Here is a 21,814-nt window from a genome sequence, read left to right on the forward strand (position 1 = left end):
GGGTATTTGTGCAAGTGTCACCCTGGAGGGTATGAATGTGTGTGTCAGCCCCATCCCAGTCCATCACACACAGGGCAGCCCAACTGGGCTATGTGCCCAGTACCTCCCAACGGGTGGGTGCCCATGGGGGTGCCCCAGATGGGGATGCCTCCGGTGGGGGTGATGCCCATGAACGTGCTTAGTGTCCCCAGGTGTGGATGCCCCCCATGTGGGTATCCCTTTCCCCAAGCCCAGGGCTCTGGTAAGAGTGACCTGGGTGTGGGTGCACCCAGGCTGTGCTGGCTCCCCAGCCATGCCCCCATGGGTGTGTGGGTGCCCACGAGGGTGCTGGGTGTGAGGGTGTCGCAGGGTGTGGCCGCCCCGGGAGGTGGGTGTCCCTGGTCTGCATGCCTGGTGCCCGCGGGCGGGTGCGGCTTGGGCGGATGCCCCAGGGGCCGCCGTGCCGTGCCGTGCCGTGCCGTGCCGTGCCACGCCGTAGCGGCGGGCGGGGATGCTGCTGCCGGCTCCCCCGCCCGCCCCGCGCCACCGCGGCAGACGCAGCGCGGCTCGGAGCGCGCACGGAGCCTCCCGCAGCCGCCGCGGCCCGGGCAGCCCCGCGCCCCGCCATGGCCCGGAACCGCCGGGAGAGGAGCAGCTGGGGTAGGCGGCGGGGGGGCGGCGGCGGGGCGGCTCCCGCCGAGGGGCAGCGGGCCCGGGCGGGGCGGGCAGCGCCCCGGGGCCGCGAACAATGCCGGGCCTGCGGAGGCCCGTGGCCCGCTCTGCGCCGGGGCGGAGGGCGAGCGCACCCCCCCGGGCCTGGGCTGCCGGGGCGGGGCGGCGGTGCCGCCGGCAGGCGGGGGGCGGTGGGGGGCGGCTCGGCCGCCCCTGGAGGAGCTGGGCGGCCCGCGGGGGCAGAGGGCCGCCCTGTCCCCGCTCCTCCCGTGGGGACACACGGGCATCTTCCCTCCCTGTCTCCCCCTCCTTCCGGGGTCTGGAGCCGGTGGCGTGGGTGTCCGCCTGCCCCTGCCCTGCTGCCTGCGGTTGCTGCCTGCTCGCAGCGTGGCCTGGGAGGGGAGGTTTGGGCTGGGGGTGCCCGTCGCTCCGGGGGCCTCGCTGAGGTGCCGGGCGGGCCGAGGTGCCCCTGCTTTGCCACCGCCCTCAGCCTCACACGGGGTGGGCATCGCCGGCAGCCGCCCCTCCGGGGAGCCCTTCGGCTGCCCGCGCCCTCCGTGGGCCTGCCCTGACGGCCCTGTCCCCGCAGCACCTGCCCGCAGTCCCCGGGGGTGGGGTGTCACCTCAGCCACCACCCGCTCCAGCCGGGGACCAGGAGTCCTGCTCACCCCACCTATTTCAGACGGGGACGCCGGCCTTCTCCGGCAGGTCGCTCCTGCACAGGGGTGCTTCACATTTCTGGAGGCTGCAGGGCTTTCTCGGTGTGTCAGACCCTCCAGACAGGGGCCATTTCAAATCTATCCCTTCACAAACCCCACCTGAGCCAGGGGGAGCTGGCAACAGCATCGCCAGGGAGCAGAGCAGGGTCACAGGGAGGAGGAGGGTCTTCCTGCACGGCTGCCCTTCTTCTCCTGCCTGCAGTGGGCCTGGATCCACCAGCAGCTACTGCTGCTCCATTGATCCAAAGCTGGTCCTACAGGCTGCACTGAGCAAGCACAGGGGCTCCTGCTCGCTTTCGTGTTGCATCTGGTGCTTAGTTATGTACTGCTTTACCAACTTCCACTGACGTGCTGTCTTGTAGAAAATCACGTTTTATACAGCCATTTGCCGTTCTTTGAGGCTACTGAGGAGTGTAATTTGTCATTTCCTCTGAGTTGTATTCCCTTTGAACTCATCAGTGCTCATGGTATCTTGCCTCCTCAGGCAGAGCAGGTGAGCTGAGCTGCGATGTTTAGATACGCAAATTACATTATCATTTGTATAGATGAGAGTAGTATTTCCCATGGTAATGATTAACAGTTCAGGGACATGTTTGCAGAAGCGTTTGTATAATATAAAACGGAGTGTGTGATTCGAGTAAACAGAGCTGGTGGTGGTCTTACTGCAAGACAGAAGGGAGAAAATGAGCGGCACTCATTTTATTGGTGCTATTTTTAACTGTGCCTCTTGATAAAGGTCGCTAGACCCTTGGGTAAACTGAAGGGAAAACTTCCCAGTGAATATGGTGATGTTCTCAGCTTTGTCTCACAGAGCGTGTGACAGACGTGTCAGTCCTGTCTCTGTGTGTGTTGAATATCGCATACACGTACACACGCTGGTGCTTTCCCATCAGAGTTTGATAGCTTAAGAAAATGCAAATGATGCTGAAACGGATCTAAATGGAGAAAACATCGTCTTGGAAATTGTAGCCTTGGTCCAGCAAGACAATTGGGCACATCCCTCAGTCTGAACGTGGTTGCTAAGCCATACTTGAGTGAAATCTGATGTGTCACTGATTTGATGAACTCTTCCTTAGATTCTCTGTGAATTTTGCAAGAATCTGGAACCGTCCATGGATCCAAATGGATCTCTGTGGGATTAGCTGCTTTGTGCTGCAACCCATCCCCAGGTCAGAATCATACTCTGTCTTCCACAGAGGTTTACCCATTCCTAGAATGATTTCCTGCCACTTTGCCAGGGTGGGTGACACTGCAGGTAATACATTAGAGAGCAAAATGCCTGTATTTTTACTAGGAAAAAAAAAAGCCCCCTTTAATAAAAGTGTACATTTGTATAGCAGAACCTCATTGCCCTGAAAGATGTGTTTATATCCAGTGACTGCAGCATTGTCTGGTGACATCAGTCTGTGGGGTGACTATTCTACTGCTGCGTTTTTCAGCCTTGCTGGTGAAGGAGGAGTCCGAGGCTGTTACTCAAACTAAAGCAGAAAGTCCTTGCTGTGTTCTGAAAATGGGCTTATAGGTCATTAAAAATACACGCTATTTTGAAATGGATCAAACTTTGTCCTAGTTACTCTCTGGTTAGTCAGGCCTGAAAATGAGCAGCTGCTTAGTGCAACCCTCCTCCTTTGTTTCATAAATATAATTTGCCTTTTTAAAGATCACAGAGCAAATTAGGGTGACTGTATGGCACCCAGAAGAAATTGCCCCCGGTCAGCTCTCAAAGCTGGGTTACTGTCACATATGTACATCCCCGGGAGCTTGTGTAGGGGTGTGTAATGCACCAAGCATAGGGTTTAGCCTTGGGCAGAAGGTCAGCATAAGGCTGTGCATCATTTAAGGCTCTCTCACTGGGTGTGCTAAGTGGTGCATAAACCTCACAACTGCTGCTAGTTGCTGGATAAATGGCTGTGGGAGCTGCAGGTGAAAAAAAATCACGTATAGTTTCTCACTAAGAGTAGGGGGCCCTGCTTTTCCTAAAATAAGGATTGTTTGTCTCAGTCCTGATTGGCACAGTGAAGCCCAGCCAGCTCAATGCAGGCTTGGAGTACACTGATTATTTTCCTGAAATTCCTTGTGCTTGGCAGTTGCAGATACTCAGCAGCCTGCTCCCTCTGATCTAGTAAAGCCATTGGAGATCTCTGCTCCCAGTCCCTCGTTTCAACAGCACAGACTGAAACAAATTGTGTGAAATCCATCATGTTTCCCATCAGGGCCAGTGTTATAATCAGAATGACCCACTCATCAGGAATTCAGCTTTAAAACCGGAAAACGGATTAGAGAGGTTATATATACTTCTTGGTCAGGATTTTCAAACTGGACATGAGATTCATGAGAGCTCCAGAAGGGGCCTGATTGCCAGGAAGGGCTGAGCAACTGTTTAATGGAGAAAGGACTCCTCTCCAGCACGGGCCAGGCTGGGATCGTCACTGCCACACTTTTAGACTACAGAGCAGTGGGTTAAACTGGCAAGAAAAGGACGATTTTGGTAGTCTTCTTCCTTTTTTTTTTTTTTTTTTTTTGTTTTTAGCTGATAGTGCTAACATGTGTTCTGTCTTTGGTTTCCGACCTTTTATGGTAGATTTTTAATGGTGGATGTGCTTTAGGTGACCCTACTTGATCAGGGAGGTTGGACTAGATGACTTCTGGTGCTGCCTTCTAACCTCAACCATTCTGTGATTCAGTGGTTTTCAGATCCCACTTACTGGCATTTCTTTGTGACTCTGAATGCTGGGAACGTCCTGAAAAGTGAAAGCTGAGATGTTTCAGTCAGACAGACATTTACACAAAAAGCCACCGGATACGAGAAGGTTCACAACCACATTACCAGCTTGTAAATAGGAAAATAAAATGAAGTGTTAGGACTTGAAAGAAGAAACAAGACAACGTTAAAAGCTAAGCTTGGTTGTTGTACCTTTGGTTTTGAGGCAGCAGTGTTGTACAGAGGATTTGAATAGCATGGTCTGATCCATTGCAAGATAAGCAGGAGCAAGATCAGCCTGCCTTTCCCCTTTTGGGGGAAGAACGGAGATGCCCTAAACCTGCCTTGCAGCAATGGCATGGTGCTTCATGTTGCATCCATGCCATGAGAGGCTTCAGTGTTGCCTGAATAATGGACTTCTGCCTGCCTAAATAATGGAAGGGAGAAGCAGCATATGGTGCTGGTTGTATTTTGCTGCGTTTTCTCTGATAAGCCCATAAGTGAGAAACAGCACACATTAATATTGCTTAGGGCCTAGGTGATGCTCATAGGCAGCGGGCCTTATATGAACTTCCCTGCATCACTGACTGGAACCTTCTCCAGCAGGGAAGTGAGTCTGGTGCAGGTATCACCATGCTCTGGGAGGCACAAGATGTCCAGTGGGTAACCTCCGAAAGTCGCCTCAGTCCAGAGAGACCCCAGCTCCTCTGTTCCTGCCAGAAATGCTCACGTTTGCTGTAAGTTGAAGGAAGGTTAACGGTAATAAAGTAACAACACAAATCTCCCAAATGGGGTAGAGGTTCCAGAGAAGGTGCTGAACTCTGCCAGGCCAGTCAAATGTGTTTAAAGCTCTCTGCATACACGAACATTTTCTCCAGAGTATACTTGCTTTTCATGATAGATATTAAGTTTTTGTGGCACATTTACCAAATATTTTTTTTAGGCAATTGTAACAACAAAAGTGTGAAAATAATTTAATGCCAGAATTTACTAAATCAAGTACTGGTGGTGGAAGTAGGCTGGTTGCTGACTGTCCTGGGTTTACCAGGAGCCGTTTTGCTCCTTCTTAGTAACTGGTGCAAGCTCTGTGTTTTGACTTCCAGCCTGGGCAGAGAGCTGATAACACCAATTGTTTTTAGTTGTTGCTAAGTAATGTTTATTCTGGCCAAGGACTCTGTGAGTCTCATGCCCTGCTGGGGACGTGGGGAGGCCGGGAGGAAGCAGAGACAGGACACCTGACCCAAACTGGCCAAAGAGGTATTCCATACCACAGCACGTCATGCCCAGGATGTAATGAGGAGTTACCCGGAAGGGCTGGGACTGCAGGGTTGGAGGAGGGATGGGCTGAAGGAGAGGGCGAATCGAGTCAGTTTGCCGAGGTGAAAGCCATCCAGCTGGCCCTGGACATTGCTGAACGAGAGAAGTGGCCAGTACTTTATCTCAGCCCGTGGGAGTTGCATTCTTTTTGATTCTCCTCTCCGTCCCTCCAGAAGCAGGGGGAGGGCAAGAAGGGGGGGAGTGAGTGAACGAGGTTTGTGGTTGGGTTTAAACCATGACACTGACAAACAGAGCAGATGAAGGACCATGCAGAAAATGCATGCAGAAAATGCATGCTGGGAGTGAAGCCAGAGTTTTGGAGACCTATTCTTATAGAACTGCAGAATCCTAGAATGGTTTGAGTTGGAAGGCCCATTAAAGCTCATCCAGTTCCAACCTCCTTGCCATAGGCAGGGACACCTGCTAGACCAGGTTGCTCCAAGCCCTGTCCAACCTGGCCTTGAACACTGCCAGGGATGGGGCAGCCACAGCTTCTCTGGGCAACCTGTGCCAGTGCCTCACCACCCTCACAGTGGAAAACGTCTTCCTAATATCTAATCTAAACCTCCCCTCTGTCAGTTTAAAGCCATTCCCCCTTCTATCCCTACATGCCCTTCTCAAAAGCCCCTCTCCAGCTATCTTGTACCCTTTAGGCACTGAAAGCTGCTCTAAGGTCTCACCAGGGCCTTCCCTTCTCCAGGCTGAACACCCCCAGCTCTCTCAGCCTGTCTCTGTAGCAGAGGTGCTTCAGTCCTCTGAGCATCTTCGTGGCCTCCTCTGCACTGGCTCCCACAGGTCCATGTATGTCTTATGTTGGGGAGCCTCTTGCAAGATTACTTTCAGACATCCTATCACACCTGGTTCTGGCTAAGCTTAAATGTGGGTAAGTGAGCAGCACCAGGATTTGTACCTGATAAATAGATAGTGGCCTCTTGATAGCACTCTCTTACAACAGTCTTTTGACGAACACAGGTGGGAGGAAGGTTCCCTCTGAGAATTGCTCGCCTTGTGTTTGAATCAGCCAGTCTTGACACAAACTGGTGTGGACATAGCGTAACTAATGTGACCTTAAACTTCCTGAAACACTTCCTAGAAAAACCTCTGTCCGATCTGCTTTCTTCCAAAGGTAGTTGTGTGCCTGTCTCTCTGAAGCTTGTTAGTAATGAGCTCAGCCTAGGAATTTCACAGCAGTAGGCATTGCTGTTGTTTCAGAGGCACTGTAGCTTCATGTCAGTGGTGGTTTGTAGGTGTCATCGTTAAAAAGTTTCACATTGGATTTTGGCATCTGAGATGTGTCTGTTGTAACAGACAGGTTTGGTAGCTGGTAATCATCCAAGCTCTTGTTTTTGTCAGCACTTTTATGCAGGAAGCTCCCAGACCACTCTTGTTATCAGCATTATCATTCACCTCCTTGTTCTGTTTGCCAAAGGGAAGAGGGGCTGATTTGCCACGCTCAGGCTGAAGCTGCTGTGCTGCCAGTTGGATGACTCAGGGCTGGCGGGAAGGAGTGCACTCTACATCTTATCACTGCTCCAAAATAAGCAAAGGATGAGTACCAAGCCTGGCAGCACTAGCCACCCTGCTTGGCTCCCTGCAAGCATCGTGGGGTGCAGAGAAGTGGGGTGCTTGCCAGGAGTGCATGGAAGTGCAGATTGCATTGGGCAGAGGTGTTAACACTGCTGTGCAGCGGGGGTATAAGAGTTCACACTGGCATTGGAGAGGATAGTTTGGGACCTCAAAGACCCAAAATATCCATTTGGGGTTTGGAGACCCCAAATGACTACCAGCTGTGGCCTTTTACCTGCCAGGCTTGATTGTTGAAGGACAGGGCTAACTTTTTATGTGACAGTTTTCTTCACCTGTTTCTAAGCAATGCTCTGCAGCTCCCTGGGTGGAGGCCTTCATCGCAGGCTGTGTCATTTTCCTATCATTTCCACAAGCATCAGGAGCCTGCCTTGCACTGTAGTTCATGGCAGAGCTGTGACTGCATTTGTTCATCCTCTCTGGGGAGGTGCAAGTGGTTTCCCCCTTGGGCACGAGAAAGTCTGGGTCTGCCTTCCCTCCCATTCCCTGCTGTATTTCCCAGACCACTAGCCCCAAGCATAAGGACAGCATAGGAGGGCTGGGGCCTGAGGGAAGTACTGGCATGTGTACTTCTTCAGGGGTGCTCTGTCGCTCTGGTTTGTGGATGCCACCGGCTGGCACCTGGTGTTTCTCCTCCTCAGGTCTGGGGTCCTCTGACTCCATGGGGGTGTCACAAATCCCAGCAGAGGTGTGAGCAGCGTACAGGAGAGTTGCGTACCTGTGTGGTCAGCTGCGCCCTGGATGCAGATGTAGGTTATTCTGTAGGATATAGAAGGGGGTGGTAAATGTGTGAGTGTTGTTAAACCCAGGTCAGGAGGCTGTTGGCTAGGAAACTCCAGAGAGCGTGGTGCAGAGCAGGTGTCAGGGAGGGCTTTACCCAGCCGGGCTTCCCTGCTTTGTCCTCTCGAAGACACTGTCTCCCAGGAGCACCTCAGTCTAGACACCTTCTGGCAGCCCCCCACTGAGGGAATCTGCTAACTCACAGCTGTCCAGGCCAGTCTTGCACGGCAGACTCAGCGCTTTGGGATGCAGCTGGGAGCTACTGTGCATCCTTTGTGCAGGATTGATACGAGTTATTGCTCTACAACATCCCCTCTTCCCTGGCTGTCCAATATATATGCTTTGCTTCAGTGGTTTTTCATTTTTCCCTCATTAGCTGGATAAGATGCAGAGCTCTGTGCTAGCCTGTCTCAGAGAGGAGAGGATGTCTGGTGCATGTTCAAAGTGATGCTGCCTTTCCCAGCCTCCTCAGAGCTTTGCTGATGATCATTGTCTGGTTGTCGTGTGGCAGAGGTAGATCAGCATGAATAGAGGGAGCAGAACTCATGTCACAACAGCAGCCGTGTTGACTGTGATAAGTGCAGGGGTAGACTGCAGCTTGGAGAGAGATGTCTTTCTTTGCCAGTGCCGTTTGGGAGAACAGATAAGCTTCTTGGAAGCTGAAGCTCTCTGGAGAATGTGCAGAGGGATCAAGCCTGACTGTATGGTCTGTTCAGCACTTGGCTCATGGTATCATCAGTGGCACTGTGATACGTTTGTAATGTTAACAGCTGGGGTGAACACAGCTTCAGAAAAGATCCACACAGCTATCACTGCTGATCGAATTAATCCCTGGAGGGCTGCTGATAAGCAACCTAACCCGGTTGGTTCAGGGATGCTCTGTTCCAGGGAAATAACAAGTTGAAGCTTCTCATCAAATCTCTGTTTTGTCTCTTTGGTAGTTTCTGTTTTTCCACACAGTGAAGTAACTTGGTTCAAATACCCTCAGATTAGCAGCACTACATGACGTCTGTGTGTTTTAGTGGGCGGATTGGAGCCCAGGCTGCAGGCTCTGCTTTTCATGGGCAGTGCTAGGGTAGGTAAAGCTCCTGGCTCCTGCTCTCTCTTGAGACCACAAGAGCCAGGCTGGCAAATTGGCTTTCTCAGTGTCTGGTTAGGCAGCTTGTATTTGCACAGATGATGGGTCATGGCTGCATTTCATTCTCTGGAACGAAATGTACTTACTGCGCAAACTCATTTAAGGAAAAAGCTCACTTATTAGTTGGTCTCTGGAAAGAAGTCAGCATTTCTGTGACTTGTTCTTCCATAGCTAAGGAAGAACAGGCTTACACAAGCACTCACCAAAGGTACATTGCATAATTAGTGACATGTAATTTGCCTAATTTATTCTTCTGTAGGAGCTTAAATACATTAGACATTGGCTGTACACAGGCACAACATGAAATATTCTGGTTTAATTTCTTTAATTTTAACCAGAGCAGTTGAAAAATGCTTTATTTTTTCCTTAGTCTCTAATAAAGTCAGCATTATGTCCTGTGTTATCGGCTGTCTGCACAAATTGGGCTATTTCCTTGCTGCTCTCCGACAGCACAGTAGGTATGAATGCAAATTCTGACCTCCTTCACCTTTCCACTTTGAATCACCATATGGAAAAGAGATGTGGAGTCCACCCCACTTTAGAGTCATGGAAATGAGCTGTTATGAAATGGGGAAAAGGAACTGTATCCTGGCAATTTCAGAATGAGCAGCTTGAGAATTGACGTAATTGCAGGGCGCCAAGAAAGAGCCGGCAGAAAGGAGGAGTGAAGTTAGAAAATGAGTGAAAACAAGAGTGTGTTTAGGAAAGCTGAGGTCTCCTTCCTTCCCTTTTTGGCCAGATGATGTTTTGCCATTGCCAGGTACAACTTCCTTCAAAGCAGGCAACTAACTTATGCCGGAAAGGCCAATTAAAATAATTTATTTCCAGAAATGTGCAGCCATCCTATAAAATAATGTGTCTCTCCAGCGTGGCAGATAATCTGATCAGAAGAACATGGAAGTTTCATTACATGGAAATAAATATGAAAGGCAGAGTTTTGTCTGCAGGTGGCATACGTGAAAGAAGCAGAGCTAACAGGGCTGAAATTAGTTCAGAGATCTGCTTAATATAATCAGAGACCTCCTGTTGTCTCCGATGAGCTGGGAAATCAACATACCCTGCTCATAATACTTTGTGTCTTGCTGCTTGTGCTGTGCAAGCAGCTTGGTTTTCCTAGTGGTCATGTGATGGAAGCAAGGAAATCCCCTAGGAGATTATGGCCACTTTGGACTGTTACCTGTGTGTGGAGACGTTCTCCCAGAACTCTGTCAATACCTGCTAAAAAAATAGGGGTTCTCATGTTCTGAAGGGACAGCACAACCTCTTCTCCTCTGCATTGGTTGTTGCTCTTTCTGGCAGCTGAACTGGAGGGAGAACAAGACCTGAGCGATCCTGTCCAGGCATCAGGAGGGGTGATCTGGCACCAGCAGTCTCTCTCGTAGAAGGATGGGAGGGACTTTTCTCAGTCCCCTGTCATAGTTCTTGGAATGTTGACCAGGACTGTCAGTCCATTCAGCTGTGGGAGCTGGGGGCATCTGTGCTGCCTTGCCTTGTGCTTGAAGCCCACAGTCAGCAGGGTAGTTACCCATCTTGGTACCCAACTGGGTGCTTGGCTTCCTTTACTGCTAGCATGGGACGAATGAAATGCTGGTCCCTCTCTCCCTCTGTCTGTGTGCCTGGAGGTGGGATTTGTCTGGTCTGGGAAGGTGCATCAGCTATTTTACCTGTACCCCTGATGGCTTGGCTAGAGTAAGAAATGCTTAGATTTAATATGATTTACGAATGTTTTCCTGCCTCTGCCATGAATCACATCCTGTACAAGGCTCTCTCCACTGTTCTTTTCTGTGCAGCTGTAAAAAGAAAAAAAAATTGGACTCAGTTTGCTGAGAGGGTGTTGGGAAAACCACGGGAGAGGAGGTATTTCCTATTGTAGACTTTATATGGCACTTGCAGCATGGCAGTGCTTAAAAAGAGCACGTGAGTCTATGGCCCTTTGGCCCCTGTCCATACACATGTGTTGGGAAGATCAAAATGCTGGAAATGGTGTTTGGTGTGTGCAGCAAGCGGACTGACCGCTCTCAGAGGCCTTCATTTTTCAAGGCATTTGGCGAGGTGTGTCTGGATTTTGGGTCCATGTATTTGAAATGAAAAGGTTTGTTTTGTTTGTTTGTTTTTTTTTCTGGAGGCCCCTAAGCATTAACATGAGGCAGGGGTTGGTGTTTGAAGGGAGATCGGTACTGCTGGTCCTGGGCTGCTGCACTCTGGTGAGTCCAGCTTTTCAGAGTGTTTGGGACTTTTGTTTCGCTAAAAAACCTCCAAGCATTGGAAAGAAAAGATCTTTGTCTTTAAACTCTGAGCAAAGAAAGCTCGTAGTATATGTCCGAGGGCCACCAGAAATCCCCTAGCAACCAGGCTTAATGATCCTGATATTCATTGTGGGACCATAGGAAATCAGAAACTCGTACAAAAGCACTGCTGTTATTTAAAATATGAAGTTACTGCTGGAGGCTTCTTTATAAAGAGGCCCAGAATGGGCAAACCCTATGCCTCTTGGTATTTATAGCTTGTCTTTTATCATGTGCACACATATTCTTTGTGCTTTGAAATAGCTGGGACTGGCTGAAAACTGGGTCCCTGAGGTCAGGGTCTGAAACAGAGCCTGAGGAGGTTTAACTTGAGGCTACCATGTTTGGAAAGTTGCAGCCTGAGCCAACAAACCAGGAAGTTTTTGTAGAGATGTTGGGGAACTTTCCATCATACGCTTCCTTTCCTGCTGCTTAGATGTCATGCGGCTGTAGGTGAACTGACTGGCATGATTAATCACCTTCGGCATCTCTTTCCTGTGTTGGGAAGTTTGGAGACAACAAAAGGAAAATTACTGGAGCTGGCATGCTCTTTGCAAAGCCAGAGGCTGCAGTGTCTGTGGACAGCAGGTCTTAGAATGCATCCATCTCCTGTATTGTGTCAGGTATGCAAAGCAGCCCGAACAGACCATGAGGTCATTAAAAGCTGTCATCATCTCAGCTGGGTTGGCCTGGAGAATCAGGCAGGTGATACGCATGTGCCTAGCATGCTGTCGTTGCCACGCATGGGTACAGTGACCAAACACTGAGTCCTTTGCCTCCAGATGTTCCTGCTGTAGCCTCATGCTTGTCACTTCTGCCCGGTCCTGGCACGGAGATGAGACCCTCTTGTAAGGCATTATGAACACTACACAGCTTGGGCAGCAGTCACCTCTATGCCAGGGAGCAGCTCTTCAGGGAACCTTGCTTTTTCAAAGTGGGAAAGTGAGCAGTGCCCGTGCTTTGCTGCATGCTCTCCACTTGGGAGTGAAGAAGTGGCATTTATCAGGATGGGCATGTGTCTTAATGGTGTATGTGGTACCTGCTGGGGCTGTCTCAGAAGGAGTAGATTATACTTTAAGTATTAGTGCAGAATGCAGATCAAGCAGGATTCTGCTGTTGCTACAGAAACAGAAATTGCAAAGGATGCATAAAGGCAGTGTCCTTTGATACAGACATGAGGTACTTGGACACCTTGAATGTTTGAATGCTGAGATATCTTTGAGAGAGCCTTCAGGAAAGACCTGGTGGGGTGTATTTAGAGGACATCAGTCAGATGCTTAGATAGTGTGGTGGCAAGGATGACTGGGGGGCTTGGACTTCTCTTTTCTAGCAGAGAAAAATCTAATGGTGGTGTTATGGCAGTATTTGTATGTGTAAGAAGTTGTAACAGGCAAGAAAAGAGTGATCTGTCCTCCATGTCAACTCCTGTAGGACAAAAAGTAATGGATGTGTCTTGTCAAGGGATATTCCAGCAGGGAACTCTCTGCCTGTAGGCAGGCTGTGGACAGATTGCCCCAAAGTAGCATGGAGCCTCCATTGAGATGTCTGAGGACAGGTTCATCAGACATCTGCTCAGAATGGTGCTGTTTTGAGACGGGTATTTAGGCTAGTTGGCCTGTTATGACCCCATCCAGCCCTGCTGTCTGTGATTCTGCACTTTGCAGAAGGAACCTAACAGCTCTTGGTTTACTTGTTTACGCAGGCAGTTTTGCAGAGAAGACTTACGAATGGAGCTCAGAGGAGGAGGAGTCCGTGAGGAAGGCAGGACCAGTGCAAGTCCTCATTGTCAAAGATGACCATTCCTTTGAACTGGATGAAGCTGCGCTGAACCGCATCCTCCTCTCGGAGGCTGTCAGAGATAAAGAGGTTGTGGCTGTGTCTGTCGCTGGAGCTTTTAGAAAAGGAAAATCATTCCTAATGGACTTCATGCTGCGGTACATGTACAATAAGGTATGGCTCCAGCTGAGATGCCTTTTCCCAGGGGTATGGTGCTGCTGCGCATTGCTCCCATGTACCACCCAAGGATGAGCTGGACAGGACACTGGCTTGGTGCTCTAGAAATGCTCAAGCTTCTTGTTAGTGTGATTTTCACAAAATAAAGAGCAGCCACAGCCGTGTGCACCAGTGGTTCCCCAGTAGAATCTTGGCTTTGGAGCTGAGATGTGGTTGCTGCCCTGTGGGAAACCTGCCTTATAGAGGCTGCGCTGGCCCAGCACTGAGGTGAAGGCAGCACAGAATTAAAAGCATAAAACCAAGGTGTGATGAGAGCTCCAGCAACTTCTTTTGTTCCTACCTGCAGGAAGCAGTGGACTGGGTTGGAGATTACAACGAGCCTCTGACTGGTTTCTCCTGGAGGGGAGGGTCTGAGCGGGAGACAACCGGCATTCAGATATGGAGTGAAGTTTTCCTGGTGGACAAACCTGATGGTAAAAAGGTGCGTGCTTCTCTGTTGCATTGCTGTCTGTTGCTGCTCAGCTCGTTTTTCTCTTTGAGCTTTGATAAGACTCTTCTGCCTTGTCTTAGGTGGCTCAAATGCCTGTGTAAGTTTAGAGAAGGTCTTCAATACCATATCCCTAACTTAGCATAAATGGGAGTCCTGATTTCAGCTGGGATAGAGTTAATTTTCTTGCTAGTAGCTGGTATAGTGCTGTGTTTTGGATTTTGTCTGAGAATAATGTTGGTAACACACTGATCTTTTAGCTGTTGCTATGTAGTGTTTATACAAATCAAAGACTTTCCAGCTTCTCATGCCCTGAAAGTGGAAGGATGGAGTGGCACAGGAAGTTGGGAGGGGATGCAGCCAGGACAGCTGATCCTTGCTGACCAAAAGGGTATTCCATACCATAGATGTCGTGCTCAGTATATAAACTGGGGGGAGCTGGCCAGGGGTGGAAATTGGTGCTTGGGAACAGGCTGGGCATCAGTCCGTGGGTGGTGAGCAGTGGTACTGTGCATAGAATCACAGAATCATAGGTTAGGGTTGGAAAGGACCTCAAGATCATCTAATTCCAACCCCCCTGCCATGGGCAGGGACACCTCACACTAAACCATCCCACCCAAGGCTTCATCCAACCTGGCCTTGAACACCGCCAGGGATGGAGCACTCACAACCTCCCTGGGCAACCCATTCCAGTGCCTCACCACCCTAACAGGAAAGAATTTCCTCCTTATCTCCAATCTAAACTTCCCCTGTTTAAGTTTTAACCCGTTACCCATTGTCCTGTCACTACAGTCCCTGACGAAGAGTCCCTCCCCAGCATCCCTATAGGCCCCCTTCAGGTACTGGAAGGCTGCTATGAGGTCCCCACGCAGCCTTCTCTTCTCCAGGCTGAACAGCCCCAACTTCCTCAGCCTGTCTTCATACGGGAGGTGCTCCAGTCCCCTGATCATCCTCGTGGCCCTCCTCTGGACTTGTTCCAACAGTTCTATGTCCTTTTTATGTTGAGGACACCAGAACTGCACACAATACTCCAGGTGAGGTCTCCCAAGAGCAGAGTAGAGGGGCAGGATCGCCTCCTTCGACCTGCTGGTCACGCTCCTTTTGATGCAGCCCAGGATATGGTTGGCTTTCTGGGCTGTGAGCACACACTGAAGCCGGCTCATGTTGAGTTTCTCATCGACCAGCACCCCCAAGTACTTCTCGCAGGGCCGCTCTGAATCTCTTCTTTGCCCAACCTGTAGCTGTGCCTGGGATTGCTCCAACCCAGGTGTAGGACCTTGCACTTGTCGTGGTTGAACTTCATAAGGTTGGCATCAGCCCACCTCACAAGTGTGTCAGGGTCCCTCTGGATGGCACCCCCTCCCTCCAGCATATCAACCGAATCACACAGCTTGGTGTCATCGGCAAACTTGCTGAGGGCGCACTCAATCCCACTGTCCATGTCAGCGACAAAGATGTTGAACAAGACCGGTCCCAACACCGATCCCTGAGGGACACCACTCGTTACCGGTCTCCAGACGGACATCGAGCCGTTGACCACAACTCTTTGTGTGCGGCCATCCAGCCAGTTCTTTATCCACCGAATGGTCCATCCATCAAATTGATATCTCTCCAATTTAGAGAGAAGGATGTCGTGTGGGACAGTGTCAAACGCTTTGCACAAGTCCAGGTAGATGACATCAACTGCTCTACCCCTGTCCATCAGTTCTGTAGCCCCATCATAGAAGGCCACCAAATTGGTCAGGCAGGATTTCCCCTTAGTGAAGCCATGCTGGCTGTCACCAAGCACCCTGTTGTTTTTCATGTGCCTTAGCATGCCATCCAGGAGAATCTGCTCCAAGATTTTACCAGGCACAGAGGTGAGACTGACTGGTCTGTAATTCCCCGGGTCTTCCATTTTCCCCTTCTTGAAAATGGGGGTTATATTTCCCTTTTTCCAGTCATCGGGAACTTCACCTGACTGCCATGATTTTTCAAATACGATGGCCAGTGGCTTAGCAACTTAATTCGCCAGCTCCTTCAGGACCCGCGGATGGATTTCATCAGGCATCACTTGTTTTTTCTTGAGTTTTATTTATCTTTCTGTTATCCTTTTTTTAATTACAATTACTATTATTAGTAGTATTAGTATAATATTTTATTTTAATTATTAAACTATTCTTATCTCAACCTGTGGGTTTTACCTTTTTCTGATTCTCCTCATCCCACTGAGGGGAGGTGGGGGGAGGTAGGGCGAGTGAGTAAGTGGCTGTCTGGTACTTAGTTGCCAGCTGGGGTTAAACCATGACAGTGTGTTCAATGCAATGAGTTGATGTAATGTCTAGGTGCCCTGATATGCTCTCTACGTGTCCTTCTAACTCTGGGTATTCTATTCCCAAAGATCTTGAATCTAAGATCCTTGCAAACTACATCCCGTCCTTGGAGCAGTAGCTGCTATGAAATGGCATGTCTTCATTCAGGATGGCCAAACACAGTGCAGACTGGATTTTGGGACATCCTGCAAATTTGATTTACAGCAGGAATATTTGTAATCATCTACTTGTTAACAAAGAGCCCGACACCAAAGTGACGCAGAATTATTCACGGTGTGGTTTCTAATACTGGCTTAATGTGTTTTGGGTCAAGGAGTTGTGATGCTCTGCTGTGTTTGCCTTCTGTGACGTGAAGCTAATGCAGACTCCAGAAAAGACCCAGCCACACTGGCAGCAGGTATTTGAGGAGCAAAGCAGTTCCCTCCTCTGCCTTGCATAGCATTCATTTCACTGCCTGCTGGAGTCACTGCACTGTCTGGAGTGTCTGGGGCTGTTATTTTTATTTACCCTCTACCAATTTTAAGTCTGAGGCAGAAGCAGTGAGATTCCCAGTACAGAAATGCAGCTGACATTCACACCCCTAACCGCATCCCTTTGGCATTTGAGTGATTTTGCTTGGATGCAGATGATGAATGGGCGCATCCAAGCTGACATGGAGTTTTCTGCCTCTCAGGTTGCAGTGTTGCTGATGGATACGCAGGGAACCTTTGACAGCCAGTCCACCCTGCGGGATTCGGCCACTGTGTTTGCCCTAAGCACAATGATCAGCTCAATACAGGTAAGAATCACAGCAATCACTTCCTAAAAGTCAGTGGCAGAAACCCAGCAGCTTAGCACCTGCCTAACACAGCAGCTAGGCAGGGCCTTTGGTGAGCGAGCTAAAGGCCAGTGTGTTGGCTGCACTGAGTGCAGGATTCACATATAACTCCATCATCACAGGGAACAGTCTCATCTCCTCATCTTGCCTGTAGAGCAGGGCCAGCAGCAGTTCCACCCTTTGCTTCCAGCTATCAAAAAGGAAAGGACCTTGTTCTGCGGAATTGGGGGTGATTTTGTCTTGGTGCTGCTGGCACTGAGGAACCTCTGGGCTGGAGGGGCTCACACACCAGTAACCACATAGCCTGTTAGGGCTTCCCTTCCTACCGTCTGGCCTTTGCCCTTGGAGGCCAGCATGAATGTGGAAGGTGTGTCTTCATATAGAACTCAGCACATCATACCAATGGAGAAGGAATGTTATTTGAACCTGACAAGGTTCCAGGCTGGTGCTCCCATGCTGGAGTGTTTTGCTGCACAGGGAACAGCAATGCCTGTCTGACTGTGTGAGTCTGTCCAGCAGTATGACTGTGCTTGGAGCCTTGTACCAACACCACAGGCAGCTATGACATTGTGTCCCCATGGTAATGTTGTGGAATTGGACCACACGGACCCCTGTGTTGGCCCAAAGGACAGGCCATTTTGAGTGTTCTGAAGTTTTTGTTTTTTAAATGCAGGTTTATAACTTGTCCCAGAATGTGCAGGAGGATGATCTGCAGCACTTGCAGGTAAGACCCTTTACCCTGCTGCTCCGCAGAACTGGGGTGCCTGGATTACACTCTGCACTTGCAAACTGTTGCTCTGGAAAGGCATTTTCACATTTGGAGCCTCCATTTCTCAGTTCTCATATTGGTTCATGGGCATGGAGGAACAGTTGCTTGGGTTGAAACCTGTCTTGCTTATGCTTTTGTAGTGTGGCTTCTTGGGGGCCTGGGTCCTTTGGAAGGGCAGTGAGTGGAACACTTGCCAGGACTGTTCCAGGGATTGTTTTGAACCTGTGGAGCTGCAAAAGGCCCATGGCTGTGCTTTGTGCTGCAGCTGGTGGCTGAAGGGCACCGAGGTACTGAAAGAATAAAGACTGCTAAGTCAGGAGACAAAAGTGACTGCGAGTGGAGGTGGTGATGGTCTTCAGCTGTGTAAAGCTGCAAACTGGAAGGCAGTATCTTTTTATATGTATGCCCACACTGCATGGGACCAGTTGGCATGGGTGGTGCTGCAGTCAGAGGGGATTAAGTTGAGTTTTTAATGATGTGGTTAAAAGAGCATCAGACAGTGCACAGTACCCATCACAAGGCCTCTCAGTGTGGAGAACCCATCACAGTCTGCAGCAGACAGTCTGGGTATAGCCCAGACTGGCCTGTGTATCCTTCCACAGGGTTATGCTGGGGTTCCTCAGGAAGTAGAGAGCCATTAGAGGCCAGGACTGACCCATGGGACTGGAAACATGCAGTGATGTGTAGCAAGGAGCTAAAGCTACTAGTAATAGGAAAGGATCCAGATTAGTTTTAAAACCATAGAATCATTTTGGTTGGAAAAGACCTTTAAGATCATTGAGTCCATGTATTGGACTCAATTAAGACCACAGAGTCAACTCTGTATCTGTGGTACTCCTGCTGCCGAGTGTCCATCCACTGCTCTGTGGGTAGGGGCAGTGAAAGTGCTTATTTGACTTAAACGACAGGGAAACTGATGTAGAAGTTGCACTATTCATGCTGCAGACTTCATTGTTCATTCTTTGTACTGTTAGGAGAACCCAAAGAAATTAGATAGCCATTTGTAAGCCTGGATATTGACATCTGGTACTGGCTCAGTACAGGTGACCCCTAAGAGTAATTACATCCCTGACTGTTGGAGGCAAGTACCTAATGGGATTTTTGTGACACGGGTGTCCTGCCCATTTCCTGGTATTACAGAATCACAGAATCACAGAATCCCAAGGGTTGGAAGGGACCTAAAAAGATCATCTAGTCCAACCCCCCTGCAAGAGTAGCTTTCTCTTCTGTTTATGTGGTTGTTTGGCTAGGTAAGTTTTTCCAGGAGCTTAAGAAAAAGAGAAGAAAAACTTCAGCTGGAAAACTAGCATCTGAAGGCCTTCTGTATAATTTCAGTCAGTAAATGTTTAATAATAATGCCTTTTTAACACTGAACTTACCCAGTGCGACTCTGATCTTTCAGTTTGGATTTTAAGCCACTGTTGTTTAACAGCCTGACCCATTTTTAGGCATCTGTGAAATACATTATTGTGCCTTCAGTTAGAAATTACAGTCCAGAGAGACTGGAGAGCCTTCAGATTTTGCTGGGAGGCTGATCTCACGGTCTTTGCACAGTGGGGGTTTGCAGGGAAAGTACTTATTTCTGAATTAATTTCCGCTTCTTCCTGGGGTGTTTAAAGAGAGCAGGGGTTCCAGCAGTCCCCTGTAGCACGTGAAGTTCCTGGTTGGTATGAAAGCAATAGCAAGCAGCTGATTGGAGCCATTTTTCACAGATTTGGCAGCCAAAAATTCCAGGCTGAGATCTTTTGCATGAGGGCTCAGCATGGTGGCTCTCCATAACAGCTCTGTGTGCCTCTCAGATGTGAACCAAAAGCATACAGCTCACCAGTTTCTGTTCGAGCTCTGCAAATGGTGCTATTAGCGCTCAGTCAACAGCTGTCCCTTGCTGCTTGTGTGGCCCACAGCTCCCTGCCCGGCTGTGCACACTGACCTGCTAACACTCCTGTTGTTCTTTGCTTCTCCTTCCAGCTTTTCACCGAATATGGCCGGCTGGCCATGGAGGAGACATTCCTGAAACCTTTCCAGGTGAGTCTGAGGGTCCTGGCCAGCTCCTGTCTGCTGTGCCGTAGGTGGCTTGTCCCCAGGCTGGTTGGCTTCGCCACGAGGTGTCACTGCAGTTTGTAGGACGGGAGGAGATAGGAAGGCCTGGGAAGCACTTCAGCTGCCCGAAGGAAAGGCTTTGTGCTTCCTTGCCTCCAAAGAAGCTTCCAAATGTATCCAACATTTCTCTCTCCTTCCTCTCTGAATCCTTGCCATCCCAAGAGAAGAGCTCTGCCCTGTCCTGCCAGGCCTGGAAAGCAGTCAGGTTTTGCAGCAGGTTTGTCATGCCGTCTACTCAGGGACTCTGCCCAGCCTTTTCTCTGAGAGGTTTGAACCCGCCTGCCCTGGGAATCACTACGCCTGCAAAATGAAAGGATGAGGATTAGCTCAGAGCTCTCACGAGTGACAGCAGAGCTGTGGGAAAGCTTGGTTTAAGTGGGGCTTTCACTTTGAATAAGGGACATCTGTTCAGCCTGCAGCCTTCCAACCTGTGAAAAGCTGGCTTTCAAAAAAGGGAGAGTGTCAGGCAGATGCCAGCTTGCTCTGGACACGAGGGCTGTGAGCATCTCCAGGGGTGGGAGGATAGTTGGCTGTGACAGCCACTTCCAGGAAGAGAGTGAATATGAATGAAGAGACAAAGCAGAAGGTAGGGGAGCAGAAGGCACCCATGACAGGGCTGTGGCAGCTCACTGAAGCTCCAGTCCTTTGACAGATGGAGTCATGTTTTTGTGTGGCTTTGATTATGGCTGCACTAAACCCTTGTGCCCGGGAGGCTGGGAAGGTGGTTAAGTTTTGAAGCTTTCAAGGGTCTGTGGGACCAGATGTGAGCAGGGAGCTAAGGGGATGGAGGGAGCGATGCTGTGAGGTCCCCATGTGTCCTCACACTGCACTGGAGCTGCAAGGCTCATTGCATGATCAGGGTGGCAAATAGAAGGAAAACACCTTCTGTGGGGCTCTGGCCTTGTGCTGTACAAGTTGTTCCTTTAACCAGATGCTCTTCGACATTCCTAATGTCCTGGTCCAACTACAGCTGGCATCCATGATAGGTTAGGTGGTAGTTGGATGGGGGTTTGTGAGCTTCCCAAAGTGAAAAACAGCACAGAGCAAAACATACTGTAAAAAAGCAAATGGCAATTGGGAACGGGTTACAGCTATTTATTTTTGTGTTCCGACATATAAAGAGAATTGCTATCCTCACCACCATGCTGGCAGGCCTAAGGGGTTTATAGGGTGTCTGTGGTCAGGAAGTGGAAATAAAATTAAAAATTTAAAATATACAACAAATGGGTAAATCATGATTTTTTGGGAGCTTTAAGGTTATATTGAATGCTGGCATGGGCAGATGACTGATAAATGATGTGAAAGCTACCAGTAAAAATAGATGACTCGTAGCAGCAAGAGCTAGAAGTACAGAAAAAAGCCAGACATAAAATAAATATTCCTGTTCCTTATTTAAAAACTATTAGGATAATGAAGCCAAATATTTCAGTGAAAGTGAAATACTTCCTACTCCATCAATAAAAGGGAGGCTTGTAAGGGGAAACTTAAATATGCTTAAGTCATTAGGACTGGATAATAGGCTCTGATTTTACCGAAGACTGTAATTGCTGTGAAGTCACACAGTTTTGTGGATAGCAAGTCTTGTAAAACAATCCCATTATCAACTTTTAAAAGACCATGAGTTCAGTTGATAAAGGTAACTATCACCATAGTATGTTGCCTTATCTCCCTACCATGCTGATTAAAAGCAAATGAACAACATATCAAGTCAGCTTTGTGTGTTTTAATCCATTATATATGGATTAAAAACTCATTAACTGATAGATGACAGAGCACACTGAACTAATTTTAATAGGGAATCATAATACTTCAGAAGTGTTTCCTTCGGGCTTTCCCCAGGGTCTCTCTGATTCACTGTCATCTTTATTAATGATCTGGGGAAAGATATCAAATGGCTGCTGGTAACCCTTTTAGATGTGATAAAATGTGGTAGAAGGGTTGATGGGGATGTGGCCAGGTGAGTAATGGAGACCTCCTGTCCACACTGAAAAGTGGCCTTTTCCTGCAGAGCACTTTTTTAAAGGCAGCTGAGTGTTTTGTTTAGGAAGCAGGGGAAGGGCAATGGTGAATAAGCTGGGGAAGATGGGGCAGCATGCCACTCAATGAGGCTGGACAAAGTCAGACTAGCAATGAGGAGCACTGTTAATGAGGGGGCAACTTAATGGGTAGGGTGGCTTAATGAGAGATGCAGGGGCTTCTGT

General features: G+C 49.2%; 1 protein-coding gene across 1 annotated transcript in view; it reads left to right on the forward strand.

Annotated features, from left to right (window-relative positions):
• The first annotated feature begins 491 nt into the window (after positions 1-491).
• ATL1 (atlastin GTPase 1) overlaps positions 492-21,814 on the forward strand; it is a 34,378-nt gene continuing 13,055 nt past the window's right edge. The window contains exons 1-6 of the mRNA XM_065686794.1: positions 492-639; positions 12,878-13,125; positions 13,475-13,609; positions 16,601-16,705; positions 17,418-17,468; positions 19,482-19,538. Of these exons, the coding sequence (XP_065542866.1) occupies positions 606-639; positions 12,878-13,125; positions 13,475-13,609; positions 16,601-16,705; positions 17,418-17,468; positions 19,482-19,538 (630 nt within the window). The 5' untranslated portion in view covers positions 492-605. The remainder of the gene's footprint in view (positions 640-12,877; positions 13,126-13,474; positions 13,610-16,600; positions 16,706-17,417; positions 17,469-19,481; positions 19,539-21,814) is intronic.

Source organism: Lathamus discolor, chromosome 6, assembly GCF_037157495.1.
Source record: "Lathamus discolor isolate bLatDis1 chromosome 6, bLatDis1.hap1, whole genome shotgun sequence".
NCBI lineage: Eukaryota > Metazoa > Chordata > Aves > Psittaciformes > Psittacidae > Lathamus > Lathamus discolor.